At 36.5% G+C, this 23,990-nt stretch overlaps 1 protein-coding gene across 2 annotated transcripts in view; it reads left to right on the top strand.

Annotated features, from left to right (window-relative positions):
• Positions 1 to 450: 450 nt before the first annotated feature.
• The window catches only part of ZFAND1 (zinc finger AN1-type containing 1), a 24,921-nt gene continuing 1,381 nt past the window's right edge, over positions 451 to 23,990 (top strand). The window contains exons 1-6 of one of the 2 annotated variants that reach the window (XM_007461693.1): positions 451 to 511; positions 3,388 to 3,430; positions 4,394 to 4,433; positions 6,831 to 6,955; positions 7,043 to 7,134; positions 7,915 to 8,036. In XM_007461693.1, coding sequence (XP_007461755.1) covers positions 457 to 511; positions 3,388 to 3,430; positions 4,394 to 4,433; positions 6,831 to 6,955; positions 7,043 to 7,134; positions 7,915 to 8,036 — 477 coding nt within the window. In that variant the 5' untranslated portion in view covers positions 451 to 456. The remainder of the gene's footprint in view (positions 512 to 3,387; positions 3,431 to 4,393; positions 4,434 to 6,830; positions 6,956 to 7,042; positions 7,135 to 7,914; positions 8,037 to 23,990) is intronic. The other variant, XM_007461694.1, reaches the window with a different exon arrangement.

Genomic DNA, 23,990 nt, shown 5'->3' with positions numbered 1-23,990 from the left:
TGAACCAGGGCCGGTCTACTTCACTTGATTCCTGCAAATACTTGTGCCAAACTGTGCTTCCTAGAGTTGCGGAATTATGTTAATTCAAAAAAAAAAAAAAAAAATCCTTGTGAGGCCGTCCGGGACTCCGATTGCAGCACGGAGGAGGGAACGCACGCACGCACGCAATCTTCCATAAAGGCAGTTGGATATTTTCCTAAGGACTGGGCGACAGGACTTCCGCCCGAGGGAAAACCGAACAGAGAAACCACCTTTTCCTCCTGCCGCCTCACTAGGCGACCCAGATAGCAAACATTCAGAACTCAGGGCACTAGGATCAGCCCTCTCGCTTTCAGTACGCGCCCCGCCCCCACCTGCAGGCTCCGCCCCTGGGCCCACCCCATTCCCAGCAGGCACCGCGCGAGCGACCCCGTCCCTCCCTGCCGCGGCTGTGCCCGCCTCTCGCGGCGCTGGGAGATGGCGGAGTTGGACATCGGGCAGCACTGCCGGGTGGAGCAGTGCCGGCAGCGAGGTGATTCAGGAGCCCTTACCTCTGGTCGCGGGAGGGAAGGCCGTGGGGCGAGGCGGAGTCTGAGGAGGCAGGGCGGGCGTGTCCCTTGTGGGGGGTCTGCCGTGACATGTGTTGATGCCCTCGATGCCCATGTTTTTTGTTGCCCTTGAGCCTTTGGAAGAGGCTTATGGTCTCCTTGGAAGGGAGCCATGCGATTCCCAAAAACATACCTTACAGTGTGAACTTTGATTTTCAAGTGCGCCTTGGCAAGTAGTCGCTTCGCGCCCACTCCTTTCTGGTGAGCAAGGGTAGGGAGGACGCTTCGGTCTGGGAATCGGGAGAGTTCCCTTCTGAACCTGCCACTGCGACCTCGGGCAAGCCACTTCTCTCCCAAACTTTTTGTTTGCTTATCTGTCAGAGCAAGGAGTTGGGTGAGATCAGTTTTTAACCTCATTTTCGCGGGCTGCTCAGGAGACGAGCCCTTAGCATTTCCTCCGGATGATCATTACGCTCTCAACTCTGTCACTCTTTGATTCTGATTATCACTGATTAGTAAACATTTACTGAGCACCTCTTTTGGTGCTGGGACCACATAAGGGTATAAAATATAGCCCTTTCCACAGAAAAGCTTTCAGGATAGTTAGCTGTTTTTTAGAGCATTAGTAAGGTGATGTTCTCTCTCCGCTGAACTGAGAGACCTTGGGATACACATAGCCCAATCTAATAGCCAGTGGTAGTGTGGTACAGGCCTTAGAAACATCTGCAGCAGGTATGTCCTGAAGCACTAGAGACACAGAGAATGCTCAGTCTTTGGTACCTGGCTTTCACTCCAAATGGATGCTACCACATCTGGCTCATACTACATTGGGTGACAAAGTAGGTTTTATCTCCCATTGCAGCTACAGTCATTGGCAGCAGGTAGCCACCCGGTCACTGTTGAGAAGGACTCTGGGGTTTAGCCCAGAATTAGTGGGAGTGCTACAGTTGATAATATCTGTTGTGTGTGGTGGGCAAAAGGACACAATCCCTGCTAGGTTATTGTTACTTTCAGCACTCTGATTTGTATCTTTCACCACTGGCTGTCATCTTCAGCCATTCAGCAGGCAAGAGCCAATGTTTCCTTGCAGATCTTTCATAGGGAAGCTTAGCCAGTTGGGTTTTGACTGTAAGTTATATAATTCTGGTATACCTGATTACCTCTAGCAAGTCCATAATATCTACCATTTGTGACATAGTTCATCTTCCTTTCCAACTTCAGGTGTCTCTTAAAGTGTAAATACCTGAAATGAGGCCAGGGTCTAGCTCTTTTGGACTAGTGGAGAGCAGTTAAGATTTAGAATACGTTAAGTGAGTATCCTAAATTTCATTTAGCTTCTGGATGAATAGAAGGATGGTGTCAAGTGTTAGGAAATTATCTTGATCTTAACTCTTACCCCTGGATTCTCTTGGTTTGCATCTAATGTTTAGTTGGTCACCAAAGTCTCAAAATAGTGAGAATGTACATTTTTCCGATTTGAAAAGGACGTAAAAGTTTTGTAAAGTATTATATGCTTCAGTTTCCTTCTCTTTTTGACAAATGTATACCTACTTTCTTGGTATGAAACAGATACTTACAGTATCATGCTTTCAGGACAACAGTGACAATGCATTAAGTTTGCTTTTCAGGTGAAGGAAGAACTATATTTGGGCCCTCTTGTCCCACAAGCAGAAACATCCAGCGGTCCCTTTGGGTTATAATAGGACCTCTTCTTTTTCTTTTGGGTTAAGATACTCTGTAGGATGAGATATTTTGGGAGCAATAGTAACCTTCTCTAAAGTGCAGTGCTTTTTGTTTTCATTTTGTGAAAGTGGTGTGATTAGATATAGCCAGCCTCACTTGGCTGTATATTGTAGTTTAATATGAGGTACACTGAAAACAATTTAGAGAAGAAATGATTGTATTCAGTGATTTATGGTGAATTGTCACGTCTAAGAATGGATGCTTTCATGTGCTTTCCAAAAATTCATTTCCTAACTTACTTGTTACTTAGTCCTAACTTAGTTGTTCCTCAACAGCAAGGAAAGAAACAATTCAGGACTAAAGTTTGCAGTATCAATCAATCCATCCATTGAATTTCTGGAATTTCTTTGAACACATCTCTACCTAGTCACCACAGGATTTTTCTGAGTTGAGTGTATTCAGAACAAGTGTATTGCTATAATTATTCTTGTTAATTACAGGTATTGCCTTACTATTCTTATCTTTTACATGTATCTCATTTGGTTTTTACAATTACCCTGTGTAGTAGGTGTGGCATATAGCATAGATGCATACACACATATATATGTATGCACACAAACACAATATACTTATATCTATGTCTATTTTATGCATATTACCTAATAATAGAGCTTTGGTTTTATATACATACACATACATACACTGTATACTATATATCAAATATATATATATACAATATGTATGTATATAATCCAAAGCTCTACTGTTAAGTAACTTGCCTAGCATTGCTAGATTAGTAAGCAGTGGAATCAAAATTGAAACCTAGGATTGTCACTTCAAATGCAGGATTTTTGCATTATACAGTCCTCAGAAACAACACCTAGTAAATCTGGGAAACAAACAGAAAACTCACAGGACTTCTTTTTTTTTTTTTTTTTTTTTTCTGGTTTAGCATGCTACAGCAAGTAACATTTACGTTCTGATAATCCAGTTACTTTCAAAGTGCTTGAGGTTGTAATGGCTTTTGTTTAACCACTGCTTGCTGCACTAGGATATTGTTCAAAAAGGAAAGTTCTCCTATAGCCATAGTTCAGTACTTTAAGACTCTTTTTACTTAAGAAAACTAAATCAAAATCAGTTACTGACCAGAACATATAACATTTCCCCTCAATTTTAGATTTTCTTCCATTTGTATGTGATGGTTGTTCTGGAATATTTTGGTAAGTTAAGTTTTTATGCTTTATTTGGGAGTAATTTTAGTGTTTATAATATGAGATTTATTTCTAAAAAGTAGAATGATTTAAAATAGTTTTTACTTTAGCCACTGATATCTGATATTCATTATAGTAATCACTTGGGGAAAAAAAAATCAAATAGACTAGTCATAGACTCTGATTACTTGTACATATATGTGGCTAGTCTTTAAACTTTCCAGAAATGGGGTGATGTGTGTGATTTTTATGTAAAAGTCATATATGTCTTTTAATCACAAGGAGAGAACATATCCACAATATAAAGGATATGGTAAAAAAAAAATCCAGTTATGATTATTAGTCTTTATTTTAATTAATAAAATGAAAAGAGCCCAACCTTTATATTTCTTAAATTGAGTACTATACGTCCTTTGCACACACATCACATGTAAAGTAAAACCTGGGAACAAACAAGAATTTTGGAAAATGCATGTTCTTTTCAATTAAACTTTCAAGTATCAGGTATTTAATTTATTAAATAGAGCACTGAAAGAATAAATTCTTTTCAGAAGATGATTCAGAAAGATTTATTAGAAGTAAATAAAAATAATGCATATTTTTAAGTCATTCAGAACTAGAACACTCCTTTGACATTTTATTACTGATTATTTTTGAGAAATAAAAGAATCAAAAGGGTCTGCATTTTCACACACCTTAAAGCACTCAAAGTAAAGGTAATTAAGAGTGGTGAATTTTTGTACTCATTGAAGTTAAATAGTAGTTGGGTTTTAAAACTTTTGAGACTAAGATACTCTGTCTTTTATTTATCTGTCATTTCAGTTTATTCTTATAGGCAAAGTTGTTAATGTAGCGTGAGTGTAGTTAATCTTAAGGATACTAACCATTAAAATATCTCAAATTACTGCAGTTATCTTTAAGTACATTATTTGATTACATTTAAATAAACACTTTTTGTTGTTGTTATTTAAGCCTTGAACACAGGAGCAGGGAGTCACATAGCTGTCCTGAGGTATGTTAATATCTCCCGGTAAAACATGTTTGTATTTATGTACTTTCATTCAGAATTTGATTCAATTTAATCCCAGTGTACCACAGATTAAAATTTGGCAGACTAAACTGATTATCTAAGAGGGTCTTACTTTATTTATATTCTTTTTCTCAGTATGTTTTAACATAAACTAGTCTACTTGGTGTTTATAAATTTTTGTTCTTATAATTCTTATTCCTTTGTACTTCAGTTCTGTTTATGTAGCCTGCTTATAGCTTTAGGCTCTATATTTATAAATACATAATGGAATTAACATCCTCATCATATACTCCCTCCAGTTTGCTTCACTGTTTCGTTCATTTTCACTGGTGCCTGATGTTAGGACTCTGTGGTGATACATCGTTCTGACTCCATCAGCCTTAGGTCACCAGGAGCAAACCTGTAGTCCAGCAAAATCTCCCTACCCTAATTCGGACCAAATCAAGAGATTAAAAAGGGCTGTTAAATAGAAGCCAAAATATCATCTTTATTACTGATAAAGAATAAGTTGAATGATATAGCTTAGTGTAGAGCCAAAAGGGTCCTCAGGAAATCCAGAATTAGGTGGATTTGCCCACCAGTCACAGCAATGCTGCACCAGGTTAGGCTTCCAAGGAAAAAAAGAGAAATCTGAGCCTAATGTAATTTTCTCAAACTTGTAATCAGAGAATTTGTTCCACCTCCCTTGGATCAGAGATAAGCAGAAAGTTAAACTGAATTTACTCCATTTGGAAAGAAGCATTTACCTCACATTTTGCAGTTGATATTTATTCCTGCCCACCATTTACCAAGCACTTTACCGAGTCTCTTGATTATAGAAAATTAAGGTTAAATGAGCTTCAGTCAAAATCTGGCCCTTTGAAGTTTTGGTGATTTATTTGAGGAAATAAAAATTAAGTATCGGTATTATTCAGGATTACTTGGAAGGAAATACTCATATAGAGTCATACAGTAAACATATTGATGTTTGTTATACAGCTTGTAAATCTTCCCTGTGTTTTCCTTTTTCTTATATGATTTGATTTCTATGAATGTCTCATAGAATGTCTCTCAATTAGATCTTATTAATTTAAAGGTGAAATAAAAATCTTCTACCTTTAGACCATTGGAATAAATTTGAAAAAATAGTTAAGAAGTTAATTCCAACAAGATGTAACTATCATTTATATAGAGGAATGCCCTTTGGTTATAGATTTCAAGCAATTACAGTTGACCCTTGAACAACATAGGTTTGAACTGTGTGGGTCCCGTTATACGTGGATTTTTTTCACTAGGTATGTACTATACAATGCATTGGATCTACAGGTGCAGAACTGCAGATACGGAGAGCTGACTGTAAAGTTATACTCAGATTTTCAACTGCGGGGAGGGTTTGTACCTCAGCGCTGAGTTGTGCAAGGGTCTACTGAGTTCATTCAGTTCTAGAAACCTAGTTACTTAGTGCTCAAAATAGCCTGAGTGATCTGGATTTTTATTTTTTTATCTCATAAAAGCTCATTTTCCTCTGATATAATATTTGCTAGTAATACAGTATTAAATACAAAATAAAGTATATCATTGTGTGGGACTTCCCTGGTGGCACAGTGGTTAAGAATCCACCTGCCAATGCAGGGGACATGGGTTCGAGCCCTGGTCCAGGAAGATTCCCACATGCTGTGGAGCAACTAAGCCCATGCACCACAACTACTGGACCTGTGCTCTAGAGCCCACAGGCCACAACTATTGAGCCTGCGTGCCACAACTACTGAAGCCCACGCGCCTAGACCCCATGCTCCGCAACAAGAGAAGCCACTGCGATGAGAACCTGTGCACTGCAACAAAGAGTAGCCCCCGCTTGCCGCAGCTAGAGGAAGCCCGTGCTCAGCAATGAAGACCCAATGCAGACAAAAATAAATAAATAAATATAAAAAAAAAAGAATAGTATATCATTGTGAAAACTGTCTTTAACCCTCTGTATCATGGAAAAGCATATAATTTTAGGTGTTCTTTTACATGTATTTAAGCCTCTAAAACCAGTATAGAAAGTAGATATGACTTGCCATTTGAGGAGTGATGGATGAGCTGATTATCTAAGCATATTATTATGGAGGCATCTTTGTGTAGTATGTTACAAAGTAGAAGACTAAAATTATGGAGAGTAACTGAGTAGTCATTTTAACTTGACTTAGAAGATAAATACACCACAGTAGGAAAACTTTGAAAATGTAGAGCAGTCAGCACAGTAATCATGTCTCACACGAACAATTTTTATAATCTATGTGAGAATGTGTGAGTTTCTCTTATAAGTTTAAGCAAAAATGATATGGATATCCAGAATAAATTTGTTGATTTGCTTTAGATGTGAAATATAATGTCATGTCCCCCATTTTACATTTTCAGGTTACTGTAATTGAGAGACTGAAGTCAGATACACATACATCTCACCCATGCTCATTCAAGGACTGTGCTGAAAGAGCGCTTGTGCCAATTATGTGTCCTTATTGTGAGAAGAATTTTTGCCTGAGGTGATGACTGAGACCATTCAAACTCTGTATATCTGTTTAAGTCATATGCAAATACATGAACTAGTGTCACTCTTCTGTTGCTCATAGACATCGTCATCAGTCAGATCATGAATGTGAAGAACTGGAAATCCCTAAGTCTCGTATGGCTGCCACTCAGAAACTTGTTAAAGACATTATTGGCAAGTATCTAGAAAGCTTGTTTTGTTGTTTCCCTACTGCTCTATACACTATATGAGTTCCAGAGCCCTGCTTCTCGTGTCAGCTTGCCAGTTATGGAAGGTGTTGTTAGCAACCCTGATGGTTATAACTTGCTATAGATTTTGATGACATTCTTGTGACAGTATTTCTCACAAGGCTTTCCAATGAAAATTTGGAAATTCTATGGAAATACCCTACCAGATGTTCTCTTTTGCTGGACCATTTATATCAGCTGGTTAACCATCTTGGCTAAAAATTGTATTCATGAGGCTAAAGTAGTGGTTTACATTCTTTAAAGACTAAAGTTTAAGCCCAGTCAGCTGTCCTATGAATGCTGCTGATATTCTAACATATGAGGAAAGAATGTATCTGTGATTTAGACCAGTCTGTCTGCTACCATGTTAGTTCAGCTGAATTTTCATTTTATATTAAGGGTATTACTTTAAATTAAATTAATCAAATTAAAATCTTCTATAACCAAATCTTAAAATTCTCTGTAGAAGTGTTAGTGATTGCTCTGGGTTAAATAGATTTAAGCTGAAAAGAGGCACATAACTTGTTTTTGATGTGGAAATCACTTAGGTCAACTCAGTGGTATTTTTCCATTGATCATACCTATAAAATGAATGTGGTCTCTATATATCTCTATAATATGTAATTCATGTACATTTCAGGGCCATAGTTAATAAATAATAATAAAAATAAAACTCTGGAAAATGTAAAAGTTCTTATTTGCTTATATGCTTACACTTATTTCTTAGATTCCAAGACAGGAGAGACAGCAAGTAAACGACGGAAAGGTGCAAAAAATAGTGAAACAGCTGCAAAGGTAGCATTGATGAAATTAAAGATGCATGCTAATGGAGATAAATCATTGCCACAGGTTGGTCTTAGAGATTTTAGAAAACAAAATGTTCTAAATACAGTTGGAGCTCCCTTTTTACTCTTCCCTCTCATTAAGTATGAGAACCTTATATGTATCATTTCTACTATTACATGGCATAAGTCTGCATAAATAATACATAGTTTTTACGAGTTTTTTTCACTTTATAGAAACAGCAGTAAACCATATGTATCCTTCTTCAACTTTTTTCTTTTACTCTTGGTATCATTTTTTAAAACTTTATCCATGCTGATATGTTGAATCTTGTTCATTCATTTTGATAGCTCACGTTTTTCTGTAGTGTGAATATCCATTTATCCATTCTTTTAGTGAACACAATTCAGATTTCTTTTCCAAGTTGTTTGCTATTGTAAACTGTTCAAAAGTGAACATCCATGTGTACTTGTAGGAACATTTCTCTAGGGCAGCTTCTTTAAAACTCCATATTGCCAATTACATTTTCTATAGCAATTCAGTACATATGTACATACATACATACCTTAACACAGTTTCAGTAAGTAACTGATGTGTATGTGTATAGCTTATGTGTATGTGTATTTTCTGATATTTTTTATTCTACTTTAAAGATTGTTGATTTTGTACCCCCTGAAGGATTGAGACCATCAAATTGAAAAATGCTACTCTAGGGAATATACCTAGAAATAGAAAAGCTGGATCATGGGGTTTGCTCATCTTCAGCTTTACTAGATATTTTCAACTTTTTTTTTAATAGATATTTATTGGAGTATAAGTGCTTCACAATACCGAGTTGGTTTCTATTACACAACAAAGCGAATCAGCCATATGCATACACATGTCCCCATGTCCCCTCCCTCTTGAGCCTCCCTCCCAACCTCCCTATCCCACCCCTCTAGGTCATCGCAAAGCACCGAGCTGATCTCCCTATGCTATGCTGCTGCTTCGCACCAGCCAACTATTTTACATTTGGTAGTGTATATGTGTCAATGCTACTCTCACTTCACCCCAGCTTCACCCTCCCACCCCATGTCATCAAGTCCATACTCTATGTCTGCCTCTTTATTCCTGCCCTGCAACTAGGTTCATCAGTACCATTTTTTTTTAGAGCCCATATATATGTGTTAGCATATGGTATTTGTTTATCTCTTTCTGACTTACTTCACTCTGTATGACAGACTCTGTGTCCATCCACCTCACTACACATAACTCAATTTTGTTTCTTTTTATGGCTGAGTAATATTCCATTGTATATATGTGCCACATCTTCTTTATCCATTCATCTATCGATGGACATTTAGGTTGGTTCCATGTCCTGGCTATTGTAAATAATGCTGCAATGAACATTGTGGTGCATGTCTCTTTTTGAATTATGGTTTTCACAGGGTATATGCCCAGTAGTGGGATTGCTGGGTCATATGGTAGTTCTATTTTTAGTTTTTTAAGGAACCTCCATACTGTTTTCCATAGTGGTTGTATCAATTTACATTCTCACCAGCAGGGTAGGAGGGTTCCCTTTTCACCACCCTCTTTCCAGCATTTATTGTTTCTAGCTTTTTTGATAATGGCCATTCTGACCAGTGTGAGGTGATATCTCATTGTAGTTTTGTTTTGCATTTCTCTAATAATTAGTGATGTTGAGCATCTTTTTATGTGCCTCTTGGCCATCTGTGTGTCTTCCTTGGTGAAATGTCTGTTTAGGTCTTCCGCCCATTTCTTAACTGGACTGTTTATTTTTTTTGATATTGAGCTCCATGAGTTGTTTGTATATTTTGGAGATTAATCCTTTGTCTCTTGATTCATTTGCAAATATGTTCTCCCATTCTGAGGGTTGCCTTTTGTCTTCTTGTTGGTTTCCTTTGCTGTGCAAAAGCTTTTAGCTTTTAAGTTTAATTAAGTCCCATTTGTTTATTTTTGTTTTTATTTCTTTTACTCTAGGAGGTGAGTCAAAAAAGATCTTGCTGTGGTTTATGTCAGTGTTTTTCCTATGTTTTCCTCTAAAAGTTTTATAGTGTCTGGCCTTACATTTAAGTCTTTAATCCATTTGGAGTTTATTTTTGTGTATGGTGTTAGGGAGTGTTCTAATTTCATTCTTTTACATGTAGCTGTCCAGTTTTCCCAGCACCACTTACTGAGAGGCTGTCTTTTCTCCATTGTATGTTCTTGCCTCCTTTGTCGTAAATTAGGTGCCCATACGTGTGTGGGTTTATCTCTGGGCATTCTATCCTGTACTATTTATGTAAATTTCTGTTTTTGTGCCAGTACCATACTGTGTTGATTACTGTAACTTTGTGGTATAGTTTGAAGTCGGGGAGCCTGATTCCTCCAACTCCGTTTTTCTTTTTCAGGATTGCTTTGGCTCTTCGGGGTCTTTTGTGTTTCCATACAAATTGTAAGATTTTTTGTTCTAATTCTGTGAAGAATACCATTGGTAGTTTGATAGGGGTTGCATTTAATCTGTAGATGGCTTTGAATACTATAGTCATTTTCACAATAGTGATTCTTCCAATCCAAGAACATGGTATATTTCTCCATCTGTTTATGTCATCTTTGATTTCCTTCATCAGTGTTTTATAATTTTCTGAGTACAGGTCTTTCGCCTCGTTAGGCAGGTTTATTCCTAAGTATTTTATTCTTTTTGCGCAATGGTAAATAGCAGTGTTTCATTACTTTCTCTTTCTGATTTTTTATTGTTGGTGTATAAGAATGCCAGAGACTTGTGTGCATTAATTTTGTATCCTGCAACCTTACCAAATTCACTGATTAGTTCTAGTAGTTTTCTGGTGGCATCTTTAGGATTTTCTATGTATACTATCATGTCATCAGCAAATAGTGACAGTTTTACTTCTTCTTTTCCAATTTGTATTCCTTTTATTTCTTTTTCTTCTCTGATTGCTGTGGCTAGGACTTCCAAAACTATGCTGAATAAGAGTAAAGAGAGTGGACATCCTTGTCTTGATCCTAGTGGGAATGCTTTCAGTTTTTCACCATTGAGTATGATGCTTGCTGTGGGTTTGTCATATGGCCTTTATTATGTTGTAGTTTCCCTCTATGCCCGTTTTCTGGAGAGTTTTTATCATAAGTGGGTGTTGAATTTTGTCTAAAGCTTTTTCTGCATCTATTGAGATGATCATATGGTTTTTATTCCTTAATTTGTTAATGTGGTGTATCACATTGCATGATTTGCGTATATTGAAGAATCCTTGCATCCTTGGGATAAATCCCACTTGATCATGGTGTATGATCCTTTTAGTGTGCTGTTGGATTCTGTTTGCTAGTATTTTGTTCAGGATTTTTGCATCTATATTCATCAGTGATATTGGTCTATAATTTTCTTTTTTTGTGATATCTTTTTTCTGGTTTTGGTATTAGGGTGATGGTGGCTTCATAGAATGAATTTGGAAGTGTTTCTCCCTCTGCAATTTTTTGGAAGAGTTTGAGAAGGACAGGTGTTATTAGCTCTTCTCTAAATGTTTGATAGAATTTGCCTGTGAAGCCATCTGGTCCTGGACTTTTCTTTGTTGGAAGATTATTTTTTTTAATTAATTTATTTATTTTTTGGCTGCATTACTGTGCATGGGCTTTCTCTAGTTGAGGTGAGTGGGGGCTACTTTTCATTGTGGTGCTCAGGCTTCTCGTTTCAGTGGCTTTTCTTGTTGCAGAGTACAGGCTCTAGGCATGCGGGCTTCAGTAGTTGCAGCACGCAGCCTCAGTAGTTGTGGCTCACAGGCTCTAGAGCACAGGCTCAGTAGTTGTGGTGCACGGGCTTAGTTGCTCTGCGGCATGTGGGATCTTCCTGGACCAGGGTTCAAACCCGTGTCCCCTGCATTGGCAGGCGGATTCTTAACCACTGCTCCACCAGGGAAGCCCTGTTGGAAGATTTTTAATTATGGTTTCAGTTTCATTACTCGTGATAGGTCTGTTTATATTTTCTAATTCTTCCTGGTTCAGTCTTCGAAAATTGTACCTTTCTAAGAATTTGTCCATTTCTTCGTGGTTGTCCATTTTATTGGCATATAGTTGTTTGTTGTAGTCTCTTATAATCCTTTGTATTTCTGCATTGTCAGTTGTGATTTCTCCTTTTTCATTTCTAATTTTATTGATTTGCGTCCTCTCCCTTTTTTTCTTGATGAGTCTGGCCAAGGGTTTATCAATTTTGTTTATCTTCTCAAAGAACCAGCTTTTAGTTTTATTGATCTTTGCTATTGTTTTCTTTGTTTCTGTTTCATTTATTTCTGCTCTGATCTTTATGATTTATTTCCTTCTACTGACTTCAGGTTTTCTTTGTTCTTCTTTCTCTAGTTGTTTTAAGTGTAGGGTTAGATTGTTTATTTGAGATTTTTCTTGTATCTTGAGGTGAGATTGAATTGCTATAAACTTCCTTCTTAGAACTGCTTTTGCTGCGTACCGTAGGTTTTGGGTCGTTGTGTTTTCATTGTCATTTGTTTCTATGTATTTAAGTATTTCTTCTTCAGTGATCTCTTGGATATTTAGTAGCACAATGTTTAGCCTCCATGTATTTGTGTTTTTTACAGTTTTTTTTGCTATAATTGATTTCCAGTGTCATAACATTGTAGTCAGAAAAGATGCTTGACACGATTTCAGTTTTCTTAAATTTTCCGAGGCTTGATTTGTGACCCAAGATGTGATCTATCCTGGAGAATATTCCATGTGCACTTGAGAAGAAAGTGTATTCTGCCACTTTTGAGTGGAATGTTCTGTAAATATCAGTTAGATCCATCTGGTCTATTGTGTCATTTAAAGCTTGTGTTTCCTTATTTATTTTCTGTTTGGGTGATCTGTCCACTGGTGTAAGTGGGGTGTTGAAGTCCCGTGGTATCATTGTGTTACTGTCAATTTCTCCTTTCATGGTTGTTAGCATTTGCCTTTGCATTGAGGTGCTTCTCTGTTGGGTGCATAAACATTTATAATTGTTATATCTTCATCTTGGATTGATCCTTTGATCATTAGGTAGTGTGCCTCCTTATCTCTTGTAACAGTCTTTATTTTAAGGTCTATTTTATGTGATATGAGTATTGCTACTCCAGCTTTCTTTTGAATTGAAAACTCAGCTGATAACCTTACTTACCTCACTGAAAACTCAGCTGATAACCTTACTTACCTCACTGAAACCTTACTTACCTCACTGAAAACTCAGCTGATAACCTTATGGGGATTTATAATTTACATTTATAATTGTTATATCTTCATCTTGGATTGATCCTTTGATCATTAGGTAGTGTGCCTCCTTATCTCTTGTAACAGTCTTTATTTTAAGGTCTATTTTATGTGATATGAGTATTGCTACTCCAGCTTTCTTTTGAATTGAAAACTCAGCTGATAACCTTACTTACCTCACTGAAAACTCAGCTGATAACCTTATGGGGATTCCTTTGTATGTTATTTTTTGTTTTTCCCTTGTTACTTTTAATATTTTTTCTTTGAATTTAATTTTTGTTAGTTTGATTAATATGTGTCTTTGTGTATTTTTCCTAGGGTTTATCCTATATGGGACTCTGTGCTTCCTGGACTTGGGTGACTATTTCATTTCCCATGTTAGGGAAGTTTTCCACTATAGTGTCCTTGAATACTTTCTCAGACCCTTTCTTTTTCTCTTTGTCTTCTGGGGCCCCTATAATTTGAATGTTGGTGCGTTTAGTATTGTCCCAGAAGTCTCTGAGATTGTCTTCAATTCTTTTCATTCTTTTTTCTTTATTCGGCTCCTTGGCAGTTATTTTCACCGTTTTGTCTCCCAGCTCACTTATTTGTTCTTCTGCCTCTGTTAGTTATTGATTCCTTCTAGTGTATTTTTCATTTCACTTATTGTGTTATTCATCTCTGTTTGTTTGTTCTTTAGTTCTTCTAGATTTTTGTTAAACAGTTCTTGTATTTTCGCAATCCGTGCTTCCATTCTATTTCCGAGATTCTGGATCATCTTTACTATCATTACTCTGAATTCTTTTTCAGGTAGATTGCCTGTTTTTCTTCATTTATTTGATCTTGTAGGTTTTTACCTTGTTCCTTCATCTGTGACATATTTTTTTGCCATTTCATGTTTTTTTTTTTAATGAGTGGGATTGTGTTCCAGTTTTACTGGTTGTTTGGCCTGAGGCTTCCAAGACTGGAGTTTGTAGGCTATTGGGTAGAGCTGGGTCTTGGTGCTGAGATGAGGAACTCTGAGAGCCCTCACTCCGATAAATATTCCCTGAGGTCTGAGGTTCTCTGTTAGTCCAGTGGTCCAGACTCGGAGCTCCCACTGCAGGAGCTTCCGCCCAACCCCGTGCTCACAAATCAAGATCCCACAAACCATGCGTGGTGGCAAAAAAAAAAGAGAGAACAATAACAAAGTAAAAAATAAAATTAGATTAGGAAACTAACAGATATGTTAGAAAGAATGTAAAAATAAAAATATAGATGAATCAACAACTGGAAGGTACATCAGTACCACAGTAGTAAAAAAGAGGAGGGAAAAAAATAAAAGAAAATAAAGAAGGAGGGGGGAAGGCCTTAGCTGTGGAGAGTGGGGCCTAAGCAAGGATGAGGTTTGGGTGGTGGGCGGGGCCAATGCTCAGATCCCACAGGGCTGGAAAAGGCCCTGGGGGCTATGGGAGGTGGGGCTTAGGCTCAAGGAACAGAAGGGGCCCAGGCGTGCCTCCCACTCCTGGTCTCAGAGAGCAGGGGACCTCACCTGGGAGCCCAGCAGGCTTCCTGGGCTCAAGTGGGCAGAACAGACGCCCTCCTTTCCTCTCCTGCTCCTCCGGTCTGGGGTCTGGGAGGACTCCTACTGCCCGCCTCTCCTGATCTCCCTGGCCTCCCTCCTATGTCCCCAAGGACCCACACAGCCTGTAGTGGGCTTGGAGAGCAGAGGTGAGTGGGCGGGGCAGTCACCCTCTGTTCCTCTCCCGCTCTTCCCAGAGGGCCCCTCCCGCCTGCCTCTCCTGTTCTCCCCTAGGCCTCCTTCCTATGCCCCCAAGGACCCACTCCTGATCTCCCTGGCCTCCCTCCTATACCCTCAAGGACCCACGTGGCCTGGATGGGGCTTTGTGTGTGTGGTGGCGGGGGAGGACCAGCTTGGGAGCTCAGCAGGCTCCCCGGCTTCGTGGGCCAGGCGATCACCCTCTGCTCCTCTCCCACTCTTCCCAGAGAGTCTCTACCACCTGCCTCTCCTGATTTTCCCAGCCTCAGGGGTGCCGGTCTTGTCTGGCCTCCACTTATCCTCCTGCCTCGGTTCCCCTACATCCTACCGGTTCACTCTGCAGTTCCTCCCATCTCCTTGGGGGTTAAAGTCCCCCACCAGTGGCTGACAGGTGCCCTAGTTGTGGGGAGATGCTAACTCCACATCTTCCCACACTGCCATCTTGCCTTCTCTCCTCCTTGTCAGCTTTTTATTTTAAGTAGTTGTACGGATTTATCTCCTTGTGGTGTCTGAGAGTTTCAGTGTTTCTTGCCACCGTAGGGTATTATTCATTGTTACCAATCTGATAGATGTTAAATGATACTTTAGTGAGGTTTAAAGTTGAATTTCCCTGTGACTAGTGAGGTTCAGCTACTTTGCATATGTTTATTGGATATTGGGCTTTCTTTTGTGAATTATTTGTTCATATCCTTTGCCCATGTTTTCTGTTGGGTTGTGGAACTTTTAGAAATGTTTATGAGAGTCTATGTATTCTGAATTCTAATCTTTTTTTGATTAAGTATGTTACACAAATCTTCTCTCAGTCTGTAGCTTGTCTTCACTTTGCTTTTGATCTCTTTAGTAATTCAGACTTTCTAAATTTTAATACACTCAAATTTATTAATGATTTCATTAAGATTGTACTTTTAAAAATGTTATTTTCTTACATTTTCCTTTAAAAGTTTTATTTTATATTTTTGTTTAGCTCTTTATTCCATCTGGAATTTAATTTTAAGTAAGTAGAGGTAGAGATTTCTTCCTTCCCCTCCCCACCCAATGGGTTACCTATCGTTGTAACATAAGATATTGAAGCGTTCATCCTTGTAATGACATTTCTGTCATACACCAGATTCTTTTGTATATGTGGGACTAGTCTGGGGATCTCAATTCAGTTCCTTTGGTCTGTTTGTCTCTCTTTGCATTAATTCAAACTGTCTTAATTATAATAGCTTTATAATAAGTAGGACAATCCTCTCCACCTCATTCTTTGCTTTCAACTGTGTCTATTCTTGGCCATTTATTCTTTTGTAAAAATTTCAGGATCACTTTGTCCTGTTCTGTTAAATGGTGATTTTGATAGAAATTGTGCTGAATTTAAAATTAGAGACAGTTGACATCTTTAAAATTTCACTCTTCCCATTCATCTCCATGGTCTATCCAACTTTATTTAGGTCTTCTTTTACGTCTTTAAGGAACATCCTATAATGCTTACCATACATATTTTATATGTCTTTTCTTAGGTTTATTCTTAAGCTCTTCATAATTTTTGCTGCCATTGTAAATAGTAATTTTTTTAAATTAACATTTTTCTAATTGTTTATTCCTGGTTGTTGTATAATGTCCTTCCATCCAGCAAATAAAGTCTAATAGTTCCCATAGTTTATAGATTTCCTGGCTTGTTTTCTGTGCAGTCACATCTTCTGCAAATGACAGTTTTGTGAGTTGTTTGTTTTGTTTTTGTTTTTGTTTTTTTTCAAATTTGCTTTTCTCTTGCTCTTCCACCTTCTCATTATTATTGTTTGTGTTAGTGCATTGGCTGAAATTGCCACAACAATGTTGAATAATATGAGTGATAGCAGGCATTTTCATCATATTTCTGACTTTTAATGCAAATTATTCTAAAGTTTCATCATTAAATATTATATTTGCTGTAGATTTTTGATAGTAGCCTTCCTTAGGTTAACAATATTTTTCTATTCCTAGTTTTCTAGGAATTTATATCAAGAATAGGTATTAAATTTTGCTGTAATTTTTTTTCCTCCATCTATATGTTGAGTTTTTTTTCCTTATCAATGTGGTAAATTACATTGATCAATTTTTTTTGTTGTGAATCACCCACGTATTCTGGGATAAACCAGTTGACTCTGGTATATAATTCTTTTAAAATGTGCTGCTAATCTGATTTACTAATATATTATTTAGTGTTTTGTCTTCACATTAGTAGCCAACAAATAAAATTAGTTGAGTAGCTTTCCCTTTTCTATTCTTTGAAATAGTTGGGTATTATTTGTTCTTGAAGGTTTGGTAATGGTTGTTATAACTTTCATATTTGTTGCCTTTTGTTTTTTGTTTTTTTTTTGCGGTGCACGGGCCTCACACTGTTGTGGCCTCTCCAGTTGCGGAGCACAGGCTCTGGACGTGCAGGCTCGGTGGCCATGGCTCACGGGCCCAGCTGCTCTGCAGCATATGGGATCTTCCTGGACCGGGGCACTAACCTGTGTCCCCTGCATTGGCAGGCGGACTCTCAACCACTGCACCACCAGGGAAGCCCTGTTGCCTTTTTTTGAGGGGAGAATTTTGAATACTATTTTAATGTATTAAATAGTTCTTGGCTTATTTGGGTAATCTATGTCTTCTGAAATATATTTTGGTAAATAACATCTTTCTTAAAAATTTCTGTTTGATGTAGATCTTTCAGTTTATTGTTATAAAGTTGTTCAACTTATTTTCTTATGTTCCCAAATCTCTATTGTGTCTTTCATTCGTCATTCTTAATATTTTTCATTTGTACTTTTCTTTGATTTCCCCTTGAACAGTCTTGCTAGAGATGTGTGTTTACTTTTTTAATTTATATTTTAGTTTTTTCAAAGAATCATGTTTTGGTTTTATTGACCTCTCTTGTTTCTTTGCTTTCTGCTTCACTAATTTTGCTCTTATATTATTATTTCTTTTTTTCTGCTTTGTTTACATTCTCTCTGATGTTCTTTTTCTAACTTCTCACACTGAATAATGAACTTGCTTATTTCAACCTACTTGTTAGGTGTATTTTTTTTTTTTTTGGTAACTTTATTTTGATACAGTTTCAAACCGAAAAGTTGCAAGAATAGTACAAAGAATATTTTCATATTTGTTACCCAAATGTACCAGTTATTTACATTTTGTCCTGTTTGTTATTTCATTTGCATTCTCTCTCTGTCCATATGTATATGTGTGTGCATGCTTACTAATTTTTGTTTGGCTTGATGTATCAGTTTCTGAAACAGATGGTTTCAAAATCCCACTGTAGCTGTTTGTCAGGTTTTTTATTCCTGTAACTCTAATAGTTTTGCTGAGTTGTATATTATCAGATACATTGAATTTCTTCATCACTATGTCTTCTTTATGAATTTTGCCTTAAATCCAGTTTTGAATTATAATAATATTGTTTCATTACCTTTCTTTTGATGAATAGTTAACTATTATGTCTTTATCCCTTTATATTCAACTTTTCTTGTTTTATTTTTAGGGTGTTTCTTGTAAGCAGCATGTAGCTGGACTTTGTTTTTTTAATCCAATTTGATAGTATCTTTCTTTTATAGGTGAGTTGAACCCATTTATATTTATTATGATCACATGTATTTGAATGTATTTCTTCCATCTTATGTTTTTTGCTCATCATCCTTTTCCTTTTATTATTTATTTCTCTCCAGTCATGTTTTGTATCGACTGAATTTTCCGTATTCCCTTTCATTCTGCTGGTTTAGAAACCATTGATTATAGTCTACTTCTTTGCTTATCCTTAATATTTTTTGAAAACTTCTTTGTTTTTAAAATTATAAAGATACATATTTTCAACAAGGGTAACTTTAAAAAATTGTATAAAGGAAAAAAGCTAAACACACCCTCCTGTGCTCATGTCCATCTCAACTGAGGATGGTTTTGCCCCCTTGCGGACGTCTGACAATGTCTAGAGACATTTTTGGTTGTCACAACTGGGCATGAGGGTGCTGCTGGTATCCAGTGGGTAGAGGCCAGGGATGCTGCTAAATGTCCCACAGTGTACTAAATGTCCCACAGTGTACAGGACAGCACCCACAGGAAAGAATTTTCAGGTCTAAAATGTCAATAGTGACATAGTTGAGAAGACCTGCTCTGAAGTGTCCAATAATATTATTCACATTACTTTGCAATTCTTTTATTACTTAAAACATAATAGCAAAAACTTCTATAGCACTAACTTTGTTCCAGGCCCTCTTCTATCACATTTAATCCTCGCAACAGGCTTGTGAAATATTTACTATTATCTCTGCCTAATAGACAAGAAAACTGAGGCACAAAAAGGTTAAGTAACTTGGTAGTAACACAGCTAGTAAGTGGAGAGCTGTGAATTGAAACCAGGGAGACTGCCTCAGAAACCATGTTCTCAACACACCTAACACTTTATCTTGGAGCATACAGGTCTATAGATAGAACTTCTTCCCCTGTATCATTAATATTTGTGTGTGTTTACACATACATGTACTGACACATATTATTCATATATATATATATATATATATATATGTACCCATGTATATGTGTGCATATACATGTGTATAATTTTACATAAATGAAAATGGCTATTGGTATATGCATACAAAGACATAAAGAGTGTTTTAGGGTCATTATTTCATAAAAATGGCATGATATTCATTTAGTTAGCACTTTTTTGGAATACATGCTATATATCAGGTCCTGGGGATACAACAGTAGGTAAAACAAACCTGGGGATACAACAGTAGGTAAAACGAAGTCCCTGCCCATATGAAGTTTATATTCCAGTAGGATGAGACCACTATTAAATATATACTATAATTTCAGATGGTGATTAAGCCTATGGATAAAAATAAAGCCCACTTCAGGTAGGTAAGATATCCTTTTATCTCTATATATTCTTCTTATGAATGCCTAACAGAAATTCCCCCAAGGGAACTGGTATGGTTCTAAATCATTTTCTTTAAAAGCTTGGGTAATTTTCCAAGTGGTGTGGATCTACTGTGACTTATATCACCATTCTCCTATTGATGAACATTCACTTCAGTTTCCAGTTTTGGCAAATGTGCTAAGAAGTTTCCTATTTCTGTGAGATAAATTCCCTGGAGTGTGTTTTCTGGGTCAAAGGGTATGTGTATTTTAAATCTTAATAGATGTTGCCAAGCTGCTTTACAAAGTTGAAACAATTTACATTTCTACCATCAGTAATTATAATAGTCAACTTTTATTGAATGATTGCACTATGCCAAGCATTGTTTTGTGGCTCTAGATTTTTTTCTCCCTTAGTACTCATGACTGTCATGTGATATATTATTATCCTCATTTCACAGATTAGTAGTCTGAAGTGAAGTGCTGTTAAGATCACTCACGTGGTCAGAGCCTGCCATTCTACCCTGTTTATTACTATACTGCCTCTTGTGGCCATACATGAGAGTACCTTTCCCCTCCAATGGTTTCCAGTAGTTGTTTATCTTTTAAAATGTATTCCAGTCTAATGGCTGTGAAAAGATATTTTCTAATTGCTTTACTTTGCATTTCCTTGACCACTGTTCAGTTTGAGCATCTTTTGTTATGTTCATTGGCCATGTATGATTGCTCTTCTTTGAATTGCCCATGCATATCCTTTGATCATTTTTCTTTTAGGTTGTTATTTTTATTTTTATTTCATTTATATTTTGCTTGGTCAACTATGGAAACTCTTGAAGTAGAATGGATATTAATCCTTTATCTATAATCAATCCGCTTTGGAATCGTTTTTCAAAATCTGTCAAACATCTTGATTTTACTTAGGTATCTCATTGACTTATCAGGGTGCTAAATTTTTCTAAGGTCTGTCTTTCATTTCTGTTTTCTTAGCGTTTTCATTTTTTTCATCTGTCTTTAATAGATCTGGAATTTGACTTTAGCATATGATATGAGCTAAGGACCCAATTTTATTTTCTTCCAGTTGATTAGCTAGTTTCTGCCAACCAATTAAAGAATTCATCTTTGTCCTATTGAATTGAAATACCAAATATCACCTTCATGATACGTTTAAAATTTATTTTTACTAGATCAGTTTTTGGATTTCCTATTCTATTCCGTTCATCTATTTCTTAATCATATGTTAATACCAAGTTGATTTGATATAATAACTTTATAGAATGTTCTAATATATGATAATGTAAGTCCCATCCATATTTTTCCATAGTTTTTCTTAGCAGTTTTTTTTTTTTTGCTTTATTCATCCATATGAACCTTGTGATTATTATATACATTTTTTTTTAAAATCTCTCGGGATTTTCATGGTTGTCATAATGGGACAAGGTTGTAAGTGACAGACTCCAGCAGATACTGTTAAAGAATATAGCCTCTTTAAAGGTCAAAATGGAGAAACTGAAAGAAATCATTATAAAAAGCAAGAGAGAACACAACATGGTTTTAGGCAGAAATGTGACTTCTCATATCTTTCAAAGTTTCCCACAAGGATGTTGGCTGTGAATAGTAGTGCCTACAGGAAGTGAGAAATCTGCCATTTATGAGAAGCCTGATTTGCCATTCTCAGGAGGATTTTATTACCCAGTTGGCATCTTCCTTTTGATTCTGGGGATTCTGGCTCCTTCCCTACCCACCAGGTGCAAGTAACTGAGGCAAAACCTCCTTGATACATTATCAAGTGATTTCTGTGAAGTGGGGTGAAGTAAAATTCAACTTCCCTGCAGCATCTATTAACAAGTCCTGACGGAGGATCATTCCTGAAGGATTCTCTGAATTTGCATTATATGATATATATTAATTTTGAGAGAAATGACATTTTTATGACATCGTCTTCCTATCTAAGAACTTTACGTCTTCTCTTTTAGATCAAGTTTTATTGCCTTCTGTAGCATTTTATATTTTTCTTCATTTAAGTCTTATTACTCCTTGCTTATTTTCATCTCTAATTATCTTATGGATTTTCTTTCCTTTGTGAATAGAATATTTCCCTTTACCTCTATTCCTAGTACTGATTGTTGATATAGAAGAAAAAGGTCTTGAATTCTGTATATTCATCTTATTCAAACACATCGCCAAATTCTTCTATTTATTTTAGACGTTTTTTTTTTTTGCCTTTGATTTCCTAGGTATACAATCACATCCCATTGACAAGTAGCTTTAGTTTTTATTTTTCAATAATTATACTAGTTATTTCATTTTCTTGTATTACATTATAATCTTCAATATAATGTTTTGTAATAATAGTGGTAATAGGCATGTGCTTACATTTAAAATTTTTAACGTGTATAATTAAATACCAATTCTCCTCTCAAAATCTAAAGTTACTTGGTATTGTATCCTCTTGAATAAGACAAAGAGTTTGACATGCTTTATGCAGTTGAATATCTTCCATCCCATCATCTTTGTTCACACATGATTATTTTTAAGTCACTTGGTATTTAAATTTACCAATATAGTTTTTGAGTTTCTCTTTTCCTTAAGACTCACTTTTATTTTGGCTAAAGTCCACTCTTTAGCAGTTCATTTATTAAGAGTCTTTGTTGGTAAACTCTTTCAGTCTTTTGTTTGTCAGAAACTGCCCTTATTTTCCCTCACTTGAGCTGGATTATCTGTTAGATTCTCTCAACCCTGAATATACTATTCATTGGCTTCTTTTGTCTATTGTTCAGGAAATTTGTGCTGTAGATCTTATTCTTGTTGCTTTTTGGGTAATTTTTCTTTCTTTTTTGTGTGTGTGTAGCTTTTAAGATTTTATCTATGATATTTTCCAGTTTCAGTGCAATGTTGCTAGGTGTGGATTTGTTTTAATTACACAGCTTGACCCTTGAGATAGATTTTAAAAATCTGACTTATCTCTTATTCTTGGAAAATTATTATTTTCTTTCTGAATATTACTTACTTTTCTTCTCTTCTGAAACTCTTACTAGACATATTTTAGAGATTTGTAATTTTTATCTTTATGTCTATTTGTGCCGCCTTCTAGATGACTGCTTCAATTCATCTTCCAATCAATTAAACCTTTTTATTGAAGATTATAGAAATTTATTGTGCTTGAATTTCTTATTTCAGAAACTGTATTCTTAGGTTTTTATATTTCTAATTGGATCTTCATAGCTTTTCCTGTTTCATTTCTGCCTGTTTCGGTTTTACAATTTTCTGTTCCATTTTTATGAATATTATTCTTTATCTCCTTGTACATTCTAAATAACTTTTATAAATGTCTTTTTCAAGTTCATTTAGTTTCACCTGCCCAGAATAAGTTAACCTTTGATTTGTTTTGAAATTTCGGCATACAGCTTCTGCATGTTCGTGTTGAGTAGGAGTTTCTTTCTGTGTCTCTCTTACTGTTTTCACTCACCTCTCCCTGCTAGCAGTCTCACATTTTCTTCCACAGGCCCACCTACCCATGACCTCTATTCCAAACCCAAGTTTGAGATTGACAGTTTGTGCTTCTGCTCTACGAAGATTTTCAGATTATTACAGATCCATTTACTGAGCTGGAAGGCTTTGGCTTTGTTCACTGTCAAGAGGTTATACCTGTGCTTTTCTGCCTCCCTATATATCGGTTTTTGTAAGCAATAGCCTACATCAACATTCAGCAGTAACTTCTTAAGCCTCCTTTCCTGGAGTGCACGTGGCACACAAGCTCCTGCTTTCAAACAGTGAGCCGGACGTAGGTGCCCCATCACCATGTGACATTTATTTCCCATTAACCCAAAAGCTGAGCTCTTGCTACCTCTTCCTCTTCTGGAGCCCTGAAAGCCTGTGGCTCAGCCTGCCTACTGTCATTTTGCCTTTCTGTTTCATTTTTGGATCCTCAGACTTATTTTTTTTTTTTTACTTTTAGGTGAGGGTATATCTTTTTAAATTTCTCTTTCAGATTAATGCTCTTGTTGCTGTGTTTTTGGAGCAAGGACTATGAGGTTATAGAGTTGGCCCAAAGCTTGAATTTCCAATGATTTCTTATTTTTCTTTTAATACTTGTTCTCTGTAATAATGCACTCCACTGGTCTCTAACAAATCTAAATTCCTTAGTGCTGAGATAGAAATTGTGTTGAATCTATTATTTCTTAGAATAATTGTGATCTTTCCCT

The sequence above is a fragment of the Lipotes vexillifer genome, unplaced genomic scaffold, assembly GCF_000442215.2.
Source record: "Lipotes vexillifer unplaced genomic scaffold, Lipotes_vexillifer_v1.1 scaffold1302, whole genome shotgun sequence".
NCBI classification, from domain to species: Eukaryota; Metazoa; Chordata; class Mammalia; order Artiodactyla; family Lipotidae; genus Lipotes; species Lipotes vexillifer.
The sequence above is the reverse complement of the archived record's forward strand: the minus strand, read 5'-3'. Positions and strand labels throughout refer to the sequence as shown.